The sequence below is a fragment of the Crassostrea angulata genome, chromosome 6, assembly GCF_025612915.1.
Source record: "Crassostrea angulata isolate pt1a10 chromosome 6, ASM2561291v2, whole genome shotgun sequence".
Lineage (NCBI taxonomy): Eukaryota > Metazoa > Mollusca > Bivalvia > Ostreida > Ostreidae > Magallana > Magallana angulata.
Genome location: NC_069116.1, coordinates 53,410,412 through 53,424,409, shown reverse-complemented (window position 1 = coordinate 53,424,409; position 13,998 = coordinate 53,410,412). Strand labels below are relative to the sequence as shown.

General features: G+C 34.8%; 1 protein-coding gene across 2 annotated transcripts; it reads right to left on the bottom strand.

Annotated features, from left to right (window-relative positions):
- Positions 1-612: 612 nt before the first annotated feature.
- On the bottom strand, positions 613-13,190 carry LOC128188368 (protein yippee-like 1). 2 transcript variants are annotated; one of them, XM_052859373.1, is made up of 5 exons: positions 13,036-13,190; positions 7,017-7,420; positions 3,309-3,352; positions 1,990-2,098; positions 613-1,749 (listed from the first exon to the last, which is right to left on the bottom strand). In XM_052859373.1, exons 2-5 carry the CDS (start codon positions 7,257-7,259, stop codon positions 1,660-1,662), a joined length of 486 nt encoding a protein of 161 aa, XP_052715333.1. In that variant the 5' UTR covers positions 7,260-7,420; positions 13,036-13,190; the 3' UTR covers positions 613-1,659. The 2 variants fall into 2 exon arrangements, with proteins under 2 accessions (XP_052715333.1, XP_052715334.1); XM_052859374.1 differs by having other exon boundaries at positions 7,155-7,420.
- Between the last annotated feature and the right edge of the window lie 808 nt (positions 13,191-13,998).

Sequence of the window (13,998 nt, the reverse complement as noted above, 5' to 3'; positions counted from 1 at the left end):
AACCATAAGGCGTGACAATATATAAATAATATTGACAACAAAAAGAAAGCAAGTAACAAACATAGCACTATATGAAAATCTCCAAACACAGTCGATTACAGGATTTGGATGGTCAAGCATACACTTATACATGTACATAGGTGATACACGACCAGTCAGAAATACAGGGCTCCCATTCAATCCATAAGTGGTGAATTCATTGTGTGATGAAAATGTTTCACTTCCGGGTTACAGATTCAAATGGTCAGTTGTTTTTTTGACTGCTTAACAGTGTCAGAGGAAATCAAACAACACTGTGGTAAATCTATCATATAATGGTACTTTGTGGATTAATTAATCCAATTCCAACAAAATAAATATTTGAAAAAAATTATTTCAATACAATGGCAATTTCATGGGGGTGAAAAAAATATGTGTTAAAAAATGATTTTTAACAATTTGAAAGACATTGGATAAGTTTTATATGAAATATCCCCTACAATTTACACATGTTATGAGATGAATTGATAAAGGTAAGTGCATTGACAAGTGTTCCACACATACATACATACATACATACATACATACATACATACATACATACATACTTACACACATGTATTTACAACAGGTATTCTACAAATCTATCAAAATATGTTAGCAAAGAAATGTAACAACAAAATGACTCAACCTCCATATTCTAATCACTAATTCAAATGTATTGTGTCAAAAAAAGCAAACCAAATTGAAAGATACAGATAACACACCTGAAAGATAGAAACCACGTTTACAAAATACATAGCAAATTAGGAGTTATCTCTCTTGATTTGAAAGTGCTCGTACAAGCAACACGTACATGAAATCATTTCTAAAGTATCCTCTTGATAGTTCATACAAAAGAGGGTCAAAGGCAAGGAATCAAACTATGAACACAGCAAAACCTGGTAAAATTTCTGAAAATATTGATGGGTTTAGATATGAAAGTGCTTAAAAACTGCATTACAGGGAATTGTCATTTAACATTACATGCCCTGTTCAATGTAACAGCTGATAAAGACTCATTCATTCTGGTGTTTTTCTCAACCTCCAAAAACTTTTTCAGTGGTTTGTTATTTTTTCTCCTTTTTTCATAGTTATGTATTACCTGAGATAAGCTTATCTTGTGCTTCTACCAAAACACATACTCAGTGTACAAAATCTTATAGAATTAAGTTTGTCCATCCACAAACTGAGAAGTGCGCTGAATCACACTCTGACAGACATATTTACTTATATAATCGGAGGCATTGACAGATATATCACAGATGTGTTCTGTCTGGATTGAATGCCAAGGCCTTGTTCTTTAAATGAAAAGTTTAGCCTCTCTTCATCAAGACTGAGTGTGTGTGTGTGTGTGTGTGGCTTAGAATTCCATTCAGATCAAGCTTCCGATGAATTCTGATGAGTTGGTCCATAGAGAGACTTTTCCTGAGAGAAATGAATGAGAGAGACATGAACACTGTTCTACAGCCTACCCAAACACACAGAGAGAGAAGCCCAAGTCTACAGCAATGGCACAGCTTCCCTGGCCCTAAGTCAACCTTGCCCTCATCATCATAAGGGAGAACACATCACATTCTGCAGTGGTCAGTAAAAAACGGTCAAAATCCAAGAGCATTGTCTGTTTGTTTGTCATCCTAGTCAGGCCCAGCCATTGTCCTTGATCATGTGAGCAAGTTCAATGATGAATTTTCCTTCCTTGTATTTTTGACTGGATTCAAAAGCGTGCTCCTGAAAGTGTGAAAAGAAAATGTTGAAATAAATTTCCTTCTTTAACTTTGCAACATTGCACACAGTTGTTCAAATTTTGCATGTGCAGAAAAATTAAATAACGGGATAGATAATTGGTTCACTTTTGGCAGGTATAAAACAGTTAGAATACAATGAAGGCTCTATAGGTACATCTCATTTATTTGTTTACAACATGCTGGCTTTGTTTTGAACCATTTGTACAATGTAACAAGCTCTTACATATTTCCATCCTAGTGTTGTTTTACAGCATTCACAGAATATGTCAGCCACAGCATGGAGTCCCGTTAATAAAACCCTCTCTTCTGCCGGGCCACAACCAACATTAACCCTGAAAAAAAAATCATTTCCCCAATTAACACACAAATATTATCTACACTGTAAACATTGCTAGAGTTCACCTCAGCCATTATCTTCAGCTTCTGTACTCTAAGTAATATCTATCATCATAATATTCTCTGATTCTAGTACATTCTCTGAGAGTTTTTGCAATTTTCTGTAGTTCTTTAGATGCAGTAACTTGATGATAAGAATTCATATCTTCCCAACAAACCCAAAACTACATTCTGGCACATCATTTGCTATCGCTAAGATTAATTTAGATTTGTCATTTTGAGAGCAAACACCTGAACAGAATAGGTATCAATGCCTACTGATGGATTGAACCTCATCTAGGTTTGACCCCTGACCTACATCTGTCAATCACATGTACAATGTAGATGTGTGCAAGATCTGGGACAGTCCTGTAATGAGAGGCACCAGGGATCATCAGGCTAATGGGTCGATCCAATCAATGCCCCCAAGGTCATCATTATTCTACATATATGTCCTATTCTACTCTGAAATAAGCCCATCATTCTATTTCTAGCCTAGCATTAACATGAAGAGAAAAATCAGAGGGAAAAACAATTTTTTGTGCAGGAATATTTTTTGACAGCAGATGCATACATGTATATCCTTTTTAAGGTTGAGTCATCAATATGCATATAGTTTCCTAACTGGATAGTCATCAAAAGCAAAACTTAATGTCTGAAGCAGTGAAACTTGGTTGCGTCTGATAATAAAATAAGGAGGATGCCTACATCTTGTTCAACCCAAACGATTCCTAAAGGACCTGATGTTTTTATAAGTGTTATATTGATTTTCACTCAATGCCAGGACCAATTTTCTGCTTCCATGTTAGTCACCACAAACTTGTTTTTAAGCCTGCCTGCCCTGTCAACTTTCAATCATAAGCCAGTTATTCCTGGGTTATATAATTTCCTGTCTTGCTTTAAGAGACAAGGGGAGATAATTCGCTGTCAGGATACCACACTGACTTAAACAGATAAAACAAGGGGAGATAATTTGCTGTCAGGATACTTACACTGAGTTTAACAGACAAGGGGAGATAATTTGCTGTCAGGATACTCACATTGAGTTAAACAGACAAGGGGAAGTAATTTTTATGTCAGGATACTCACACTGAATTAGGGGAGATAATTTGCTGTCAGGATACTCACATTGAGTTAAGGGAGATAATAAGCTGTCAGGATACTTACACCGAGTTAAATAGATAAGCTCTTCCTTGACTTCCCTGGAAAGACTGAAAGATAAAAGAAATAAGGGTAAATTTCTATGTCAGTACAAGTACTGCATGATTACAAGATGTTAGCTAAGGACTGAATTCTAATTAAAAGATTCATATATATACATATAAAGTTTAGATGGTAATTCTTTGGATTCAAATTGCATAAAGGGTAATTCAAAACATTAAGAAACTTGAGAAATTCAGGACACCTGTTGGAAAAAGAAAATGTCGATTTAATTAAATATGAATTGGTTGGGTTGATATTCTAATTTATTGAAAGATTCTTAATGAGTGATTTAAATTACATTTATTTAATTCTAATGCATTGCTCTTTTTAATTACAAATAGAAAACTAAATGATTTTGAATATATTAACAAGGAAAAATCTTCACATTGCATATATTTTGTCTTAAATAGATCATGTGATCCTTATCATCGAAACCTTTATATTTTTTCAATCCCTTATATAATGGGATCATTATCATCAAAGAACAAGAATCTATTAAGATAAATTTCATCATGCTAAAACCCAGCGGGATAACTATCTCACTGTTGACAAAAAGGACCATAAGGACTATAAATATCACCTTAACCTTAAGCTTGCATGACTTCTGGCTTTGCTCTATAGGTTGTGAGGGCCTAACAGCTAACTTATAGGGCAGCATAAATTTTGTAGTATCTTTATACTTGTATCCTGTAATAAGATAAGTTTGATATACCTATCTCATATAGCATTGGGTCTGACCCATTTTGACCCCGAGGTTGTGTTGATGTTACTTATATTTCAGATAAAACAAAGCAATGATGGTCATATACTGGTCTTGTTTATATGGCCTTGTTTAAACTGTGGGTATAACCCTGGTGACTTTGAGGGGTGGGTAAGGTTGCATGACTAAAGCTGGGATCCCCAGGTTCAACTAGGTCATGTTTTGACTTGTATAATATTACGCCTGACTCAAACTGAAACCAACACTGGTGAACTTGTTGTGTACAATTTTAAAGATTGTAAAAAATACATTATACATGTAGTAGAATAAAATTAGTGAACATAAAAATGATTTATATGATAATCAAAAATCCAAAATTTTATTGTGTCCAAATCAAGTTGAAATACTGATCTACATCCATAAACAAAACAATCATTACCCATTTAGTGATAAATTATATTAAAGGTCTTTATATGATTTAAAGCATACTGACATCAGGTAGAAACATGCTGGGCTGGAATCTGACTCATTTCTATTTAACATGTATTATTTTCACTTGACTAAATTCTAACAAAGATTTCATATCCTTTTTGCGGTAGTTTTATCATTTAAGCCACATATACATGTATACTCATGTACATGTTAACCAAACCTTCTTATGCCCAAATTCAGCGGTAAAACAAATCACAAAATAAATACGATGACACAATCTATTGGTATCCCACAATTTATGATGCTACTTATCTATATGAAAAATAAATTGCAGGTAAGCTCGTCAGTGATGAAAGGTAGTGCATTTATTACACAACAACATACGTCTGCTAAAGTCACGTTGTTCACCTGTCTCTGAGCTATTATCACCGAGTCCCTTGCTAATTAACTGTATCAAAATACATCTGTCCATACTTATATTGATAGGAAGGACTATCAGTCTTAATGACCAAGGCTCGTAATGACCGTCATTGCTGAGTACAACAAGGTCCTACAACCATATTGATTTTGGCATAAAAAGGGAAATGTGATATACATGTAACAGTAGTCCTATAGTTAATAGCTGCGGGGATCACTTCTACTTTGATAAATATATAATTATTAAAAGTTTGCTATTTTTTACAAGTCCTGTGTACTAGTTATATGTAAATACAGCTATTTTGTTTTACATGAGCTAGTCTCCAATGACTAACAGTCGGATACCGTGATAAATTCCGTCCCCGGGATTTGGTGACTGGGAAACAAGTGCCCTTAAGTTATCATAAATAGCTCTCTGTTAAACCAGGAAACACCACTTATGTATATATTTCCTTTCCTTACCGCATATTGCTATCACTTAATCCTACCGTTAACAAAATTTCACTACTACACAGAAAACTTAAGATTTTGTGACATAATTCCACACAGTACTACAGTGGCAATTCTTGTTTAATTGGTACAGGACCTAAGTAGCAGTAAGTAGCAGTGACGAACACTTGCTACTTTTTAATGTCACATATACATGTATTTCTGAAGAACACACTGGATATAATTCTGGCTTTTAAAAATGAATTAATTTTTCCTGCATGTCTAACTTCATTTACAATGAAATTTAACGGTGCAATTTTTTACAAATACTTCAACTCATCTTTCTTTTTTTACTTTTTGGTGCAGGATACGGTATAACATGCTTATCATGCTTATAGCAAAATGTCTGATGAACAATGTAGCATAAACTGTTTTATCTCATACGTGTGGTGTATATTACCCGTGTGATAAACCTTTGCTATATCACACGGGTGATGCTATATCAAATACTTCCAGTCAGAACTACTTTTGACACAGCCCCTCGCTTCAACGCTTTTCGAAAATTTGCTAGTACTTTCAACATAACTATATCTACTACAAAAATTAATATAAAATTGATTTTGTCAAAGTTACAAATATGAAGGAAAACACATAACTGCCTAGCACAGGCGTCGGAACCGGGGGGCTATTGTGGGGGGGGGGGGGGGGGGGGAGGTTAGCCCCCCCTACCTTTTTTGCAAAGATATTCAAAACCGTAACCACAATACCCTTTTTTCTTGTTTGTCAAGATTTTTGATAAATTTAGCCCACTTCCAACTTACAATTTGCTTTGTGAAGTTTATAAAACTAACACAGTTACAAATTACGTTAACTGTCAAGGATCGAGTTCATCCTGACGATGCGATGAAAACAGAGCGCTCTGGTTGTGTTTATATACAAGAACTTACCGAAATAATGTTTCATAAGACTTTTATTCCACCACCAGTAAGCATCCTTATTCTTGAATCATAAGGCTAGCCTAGTGTTTGTTTTATAAAACATCATGCATCAACAACTGTTCCTCGTTCGAGTCAATTCAAACTAACGAGCATTCGCAACTTTGTGTATGTCAACAAAACTGATTATTCAAGTCTTCTAATCGGAATTTCCATTTAATCAAGTGAATAAGCTCTAAGAAAAATTATCTAGAGCTAAAAAATTATTTTAAGGTTTATTTCAGTGAAACTTTACATTAAAACAGTTAGATTTATCTCAGGAATGACGTACTAAATTGTATTGCGCAAGGTCACAATAGCCGCATAACACAGCGTTGCATCATCGTTTTTAATCTTTGAAAAAAAAATCCAATTTGGGTCACACAAGGGACTGTCTCAAAAGCTTCATAATATAAATCAAATTGTATGAGATAAATAGAACATCTATAATTGTGTGATTTTATATTTGCTTTATCCAACTCGTTGAAATGGTTATATTCGCTCGGCAAGCCTCGCGAATATATACACCATTTCAACTCGTTGGATAAAGCAAATATAAAATCACACAATATAGATATCCTCTATATATCTGATAAACATATAATACATTTTAAAGACTAAGGGGAATGAAAATGAGTTAAATGTAAGCATGAATTCATTATAAGTATGTATGCTGTAACCAAGCTTTATTGTAAACTACAGGCTGTGCTGATAGCTTACCTTTGAGATAAGTTCGTCGTGATTGGCCAGGTGAGCCCGGCAGTGAACACAACTATATTTATAGCTTACCTTTGAGATAAGTTCGTCGTGATTGGCCAGGTGAGCCCGACAGTGAACACAACTATATTTATAGCTTACCTTTGAGATAAGTTCGTCGTGATTGGCCAGGTGAGCCCGGCAGTGAACACAACTATATTTTCGGTGGCACTCGTTTGGCAAATACGCTTGAAAGGTTTTCACCATCTTGGAAAATCTTAGACATTAAAGCTCTGTGCGCCAGTTTCTGTGATCCCAGAATCCCCCTCAGTCTCGCTCTTTTTGCCTAGATCAGCCTGTGTGTTTGTCCTGTTGATCAACTGCTCACTTCTCTTTGGTCATCTAATAAGCCTGCTAGATTTTCTCACCTGGAAACAAAATCAATATTGAGTCTACCTTGTTATATACAGCTTCATACTGGATGTGGAAAGTTCTGCAAGACAAAGATCATGACTCGGCTCTCCAATGGAAGTGAGTACGATTAGGCAGTCTTCTGTCAGGTTTAATCAACTGCTATGACAAAAACAAATACTCCAATGCCAGCAGTAGTGGTAACTGTCACTGAATCATCTCCTACTGAATGAAGAGCGTTAATGTACGGTAGCATGGTAACTTGGTCTGTCAATACTTAACAGGTGTTCTACGAGTTGCCATGCAAGAACAGCCGTCTGCTAGAGAAATCTTACTCAATACCGCTCAATATACATATATGTATCAGATTGTCCCATGGTATAAGCATGGGCCTAGCCTGTTATCCGATATAAATTGTCTAACATGATTGACAGTATAACAGATCAGCTAGTACCGGAAGCTCACAATCACAAAAATATCAAAGAGAAGGAAAACAATAAATTCTTAAAATTCTACCGGCAGATTTTAAATTCTTGAAAATAATAAAAAGAAGCATGTACTGAATTGCATGAATGTCTGCAGCAAACTTAACATGCATGACAACAAAAGGGATTGATAAGTGGTCTCCCCTGAAACTCCCCTCTTTATGAGCTGTCTGCCTTAAACCTGTTTTGTCTGATGTTTTTAACACCAATATCAAGAAACTGCACCTTAAGATCAAGCACCCACAATTACCAAGCAGCAACCAATTGCCAATACCAGTGCTGTTGAGAGCTGAACTGACAGCTTTAAATTAGCAACATGTGATTATTCTTAAAATGATAGAGCATTCTCCAAACTAAAATTAATACAAGACTCTGGCATTCCTCTTTCTAGAAAAAGCATGTACAGTGCAAAAATAAAAAGTTATGAAAGTCATATAGAAATACAATGAAAAATTAGATATAAATGATGTTAGAGTTTCAACACAAATAATCCATTTTGCGTATTTTTTTCAAATTGGTTGCAAAGAAAGTGGACATAATTATCCTGATTTCCTAGATGCAGCACACTCTTTGTTAGCAGTGGGATAGTGATAGGAAGACACACAAACATTGCCAGAAGGCTCTGATGATAAAGATTACCCAAGGAAAACAAGACACAATATTAAAGAGGGCAATGAACCTCACAATATTACAGTACTCTGTGTCAATTACATCATTGGCCATCCTGTCCATGCACGATAACACTGGGTAATCCTCTTAAAAATAGGACCCACAGACCAAACAACACCTCCCTATCTCTCTAATAACCGTCTACATACCTCTAGACTCTGAACCAGTTTATGTATATTCCTCGATTCAAGCAGATTATAGACTTAATAATGATACAAACAAAACACCCTTCTTTGGTAAAGACATTAATTAAAATATTGAACACTATCAAAGTGTTCTGTCTCTTAAACCAATAGTTTTATATGTTTGACCTTTACATCCTTTGATGACACCCCTCTTCTTAAGACTGGTGGGAGGGGGTGTAAAAGTCACATAGGGGTTTATAAGTATGGATTCCTTTGTACTTTAAATTGTCTCATCTTTCAAAGGCAATCTGCCTATTGTATGCAGTGATCCCAGATAGAACTGGTTGTTGATCACATTTAATTTGCTGCAGTGAGGATTCTTAATGATTTTGTACTGAACTCTTGCAAAGGTTAACGACATAGGTGAACAATATATGGTTGTGCCTTTGTCTGTTAAAACAAAACACAAGATATTTAATTCATTAACGTGTGGGCTCAATAAAAAAGCCTGGGAATCAATAGGGAACAAAACAACAATCTGACACATCAATGCATGGAGACTGAAGACATTGGGTTTTGGTTGTTTATGCCAAGCTGGAACAAAGACCACCTATCTGATATGCCATGCAACTTAAATCAAATAATTCTGGGCTTATACTCATCAACCAAACTACCCTGTATACCTTTTTTGCCAAAGCCATTAAATTTTCCACCAATCATATTTTGTTACTCGGAAATTGATGTCTTTCTGTTTCCTTGTGCCATTTATTGGTATGAGTCAGAGGTAGCAACAGTTACTGGACGAGGGTATAAATGTGTAATTGGTCCCGGGATTCCCTCAGCCTCGCTTAATTCAAGCAATTGTCAACCCTGTTCTTTCATGGATGTTGACCGTTTTATATCAAAATCTTTCACGCTGATGCAGAGTCAATCCCAAATAATTCTGTTCCAATTCCTTCTAGCCTCCTTTTTAGCGATAAAACAAGATTTATGGGACAACCCTTGAAACAAAAAGACAAGTCTTAATTGGATCTGTATCTTATTTTCAATGCCAGTTTTGTAATGTCCGGGGGTTATTTCTTATGGAGAAATCTGTAATCACTCATTTAAAAATAGCTGGCTTGGACTGGGGGCATTCAGACGGAAACAGATTGTTGTGGTTATTGATTGGAAAACTCTCCCTTTACCTGATCAATAAGCAATAGAAATTGGTTGTGTGGTCCTTGTGAAATTTACAGATGTATACACTTAAACAAACACAGCCAGATCAATTAGAAATTCAAATAAACGATGCTAGCTTTGAATAACAAACTGCATGGATTTTTAAATTTTGAAAAACAGGTATTTCAAAACAACTATACTGCGCGTGATACACCAAAATAACAATATCATCAGTGAACCCAACCTGTATAAAAACAACTTGTTGGAATATGTGCATGGGTAATAATACCTCATTAAAAGAACGGATAAAAATAAGTCTCTGTGCCTGCTCTTATTTCCTCCCCCAAATTATATTACATGTATATATAAAGGTATTATAATGCTACTGAATAGAAACCCCTTACTCTCAATCTGTAGATATAATCTAACCTTTACACTGAGTAACTTTCTTTTTTGCCATTGGTATAATGGTATCAGCTAGGTTTGTGTAAGTAGGTTTGAACCAATGCCAAGAAATCTTTACACTGGCAAAACACAAAATCAGTCCTTACTCTTTAGTAATAAGGTTTCTCTACCTGCTTTCTGTCATTAAAGCAATTATGCCCCTACATTACAAAGAAATGTTACACCTGCATTCACTTTGCTTCCCTATCCCCCATCCACCCCATTCACCCTTAAAAACGTATGATGCACTTTACACAACAGTCTAATAAACAGTCAAAAATACAGTTTTTAATAATCATGTAGATAAGGACACTAATGTGTACCCAAAAAAGAGAACAGACAAGTACACGAGATATATAGTTTATCGATGTGCAAAAATTTTGTCAGTGCGCTCGGCTGTTGACTCATTACTTTCCTTGTCGAGATATTAATAGATCCCACCACAATAAATAAGATACCAGCCTTAATTAGTATCACTTGATTTCCTTCTTCCTGCTGTACAAGTTTTGATCATATCTCCATCTTTTTTTTTGCATTAACAGGAAAATGTTAGACATAATAAAGTGCTGATATTTCACAAAACTGCCATTATGATGCTTATACTGAAGATATTAACATGATAAACAGCTGACCTTGCTTTTTTCACCTTGTGACCCTTTGTAATGAATTACCTTTATCAATTAGGGAGAGACTTGTTCACCAGTTTAATGAACTTGTCCAGATCATTAACCAGCCCTCAATGTGCAAAAACATTACCTGGTGTAAGAAGAAAACAATATAAAGCTCGTATCTGATGCTCCAGTTATTCTAAGGCTTAGTTCAGGAAGGCATTTTGCAGAGATCAACAGTTCAATATCAACAATTCAACATTAGTATGCCTTTATTTGACCAACTCTTCTGACAGTTAAAAAACAAAAAACCAAAACAGACAAAGAATTAAACAAAAATGAAAAAGTACTTTGGTGATATTTACTGCAAGCATGAATAAAGTTGCAATGTACCTGGTACACAAAATAACCATGTCTGTCTTTTAAGTTGGTAAATTGTTATAATCTGTCTTCAATCTGTGAACGTTCTCCTGGTTGTTAACTACTATCATATTTATCAGCAAAGATTCTTGAATAACTTTAGTACCCCTGTGTACATGACACAACTGCTAGGAATAGATTGTGTTAAAAAAATAATAAAATTTTCATCATGATGCATTTAAATGCATATCGATCAATTTATAATCAAACTAATTTTTACATGAATCAATACAATTAAGATTATAATGAAATAATTTTGTATTGCCATGCTAAATCACAATGATCTGCTCAATGCCTCATACATTGCTAACACTTTCATTTTTATTTCCTGTATAATTATCTTAAATGATTATAAACAAAAAATACTCCAATATCTATTGATCCAAGTAATATGTAATATATGAAAACATATTTCCATTGCTAGTAAATATTCACTATAAGATTGGAGGAACTGCGCATTAAAGGAAAGTAATAACACTGTCACATTTAAACCAATCGCATCGCAATATGTTGACCTAAATCTGCGATGTAAACAAACTACAGCTGATTTCATGTTCTATAAATAGCACCATTGCCTCCGAGTCTCTGCAGGTTAAACGATTTCTTTGTTAAAAAAACCCCTGAGGAAACGAAACCAGAATTCCCATTTTTTTAAAAGCCCTGTTCATGATTTCCTTTCCAGTTAGGTTTTGCAGAAAAAAACTGATCTATATTCTGATCAGTGATCAGTAACCAGAACAACTTACTTAGCAATGAATAACAAAAACATTAGCAACAAAGGATCAGGACTGCATATTGAAAATCAATGGGCAGTCTTTGGTTGTATATTGTCATCAGCATTGTCTCTGACTGCAGGTAACACATTGGTGTTAATTATTCATACGGGACTTCCATGATCAACTTCTCGAGTCTGTGGTTTTTTGTATCGTGCACTGTTTAAGATAAAACTTTTGGCCTTTCAAGTTCAACTTTAAAGATCTTTCATTACTTATGTATGTATACTTGTTAAAACCTGTATAACAAAACAAATGACTACATGCATATGGGTCTAAGTGAATTCAATGAGAAATTATAATTACATTTTAATATTTAAATTGATGTTTGGAAATTTACATTAAAAGCACTTTAAACTAGCCAAGATGTTGATAAGAAAAAGCCACATACATGTAAATTAAAATTAACATCAACACACCACACATCAAAGAGGACAAACAATAGACATCGGACTATTATCAGAATACACAGCAGCTGTACACAGCTGATCAATATGACGTTTTCTCCCCAAACAAAGAAAGTTAACAATTCTTCTTGATTTTTCTTTCATGAGATGCCACATATTCCATTATATCATAAAAATCGTGCTTATATGATTCACATTCACCTAACATATTGTGCTTAATTTAGTGAGTGCCCGTGGTTCTTTGTTTATATACATCGACTGTCACATGGCCTATTTTTTAACAAAGGGGTTTCTTTGTTTGCAGGATTTTATTAATTTACTGAAAACGTTAACATTTTAACAGTGCAAAAACTTCGTAGAAATAGTCAATCTGACCATGTGGAAGATGATCCCAGACGGAATCAAACAACAAATGTTTTAGCGCCATTTCAATGCAATACACAAATGGTCGACATGTCTGCTCCAAAACAAAACAAAAACAGCGAACTGAAAGGAAACTACACATCGACTTATGAATAGTATAAATTATGCAGTACTCACGGTGACTAAGTCACTGTCAACACTTGCCAGTGGACTGGACTGTCTTTAATTTCAGTTTGTTGTCCTGCAATCTTCGAGCCGTCAACACATTCAAGGATAGTACACCGTCTGTGTTTATCTTCTTACTGCGGAAAATTATGACGTAGCGAAGATCACGTGTCTCAACACAGCAACGTAAACATTGCCATGTGACTGGGAACATTGAGCACTGTACACATTGACAGTTGCAACAAATCCTACACAGAGTAGATAATATGGAAATAAAAGAAATGTTGTAAGTTATGTGAACTAATGTCGAGACGAGTACTACACGTACATGTATTTAAATGGCATGCATATGCTGTTGCGTAAATATAATACCTTCTGTTATATCGTTCTGAATATTGCTGCATGAGGGATAAGGTATGTAAAACAAAACAAACATATTTTTAATGTAAATATGTAATATGAGAGAGAGAGAGAGAGAGAGAGAGAGAGAGAGAAGCGTGGTTGCTATACACCTTCCTTCTTCAGTGCATTTCAAGTGCATTAAATTCAGCACCTCAAGTGACATTTACTTCCTTCTTTAATTCTTTCAAATACCAGTAAAACCACCTAGTTACTGCCTATTCAGGTGTCTCAAATAGGTAGAAGCATACAGTTACTTACAGTAATGAATATCATGGAATCGAAACCAAATTTTTTAAATTATTTTATTTTTTTTCCAGCGGGGATATTACCTTTTTACCAGTATATTTAAAAAAAAACCTGTTAATTGCATTAAAAAATTAAATATTTGTTGTAAAAGAAATTTTCTTACCTACCGGTATCTGACGCTGGATTGCTACATGTACGTTGGTTAACAGTTAAATCAAAAGGTTGTGACACCACATTTAAATTTAAGACGTCACTTTTAGATGTCATAGTATAAGACATTGAAAATTCATTTGAAGAAATAGATATATTTCTGTCATTATCCAACGA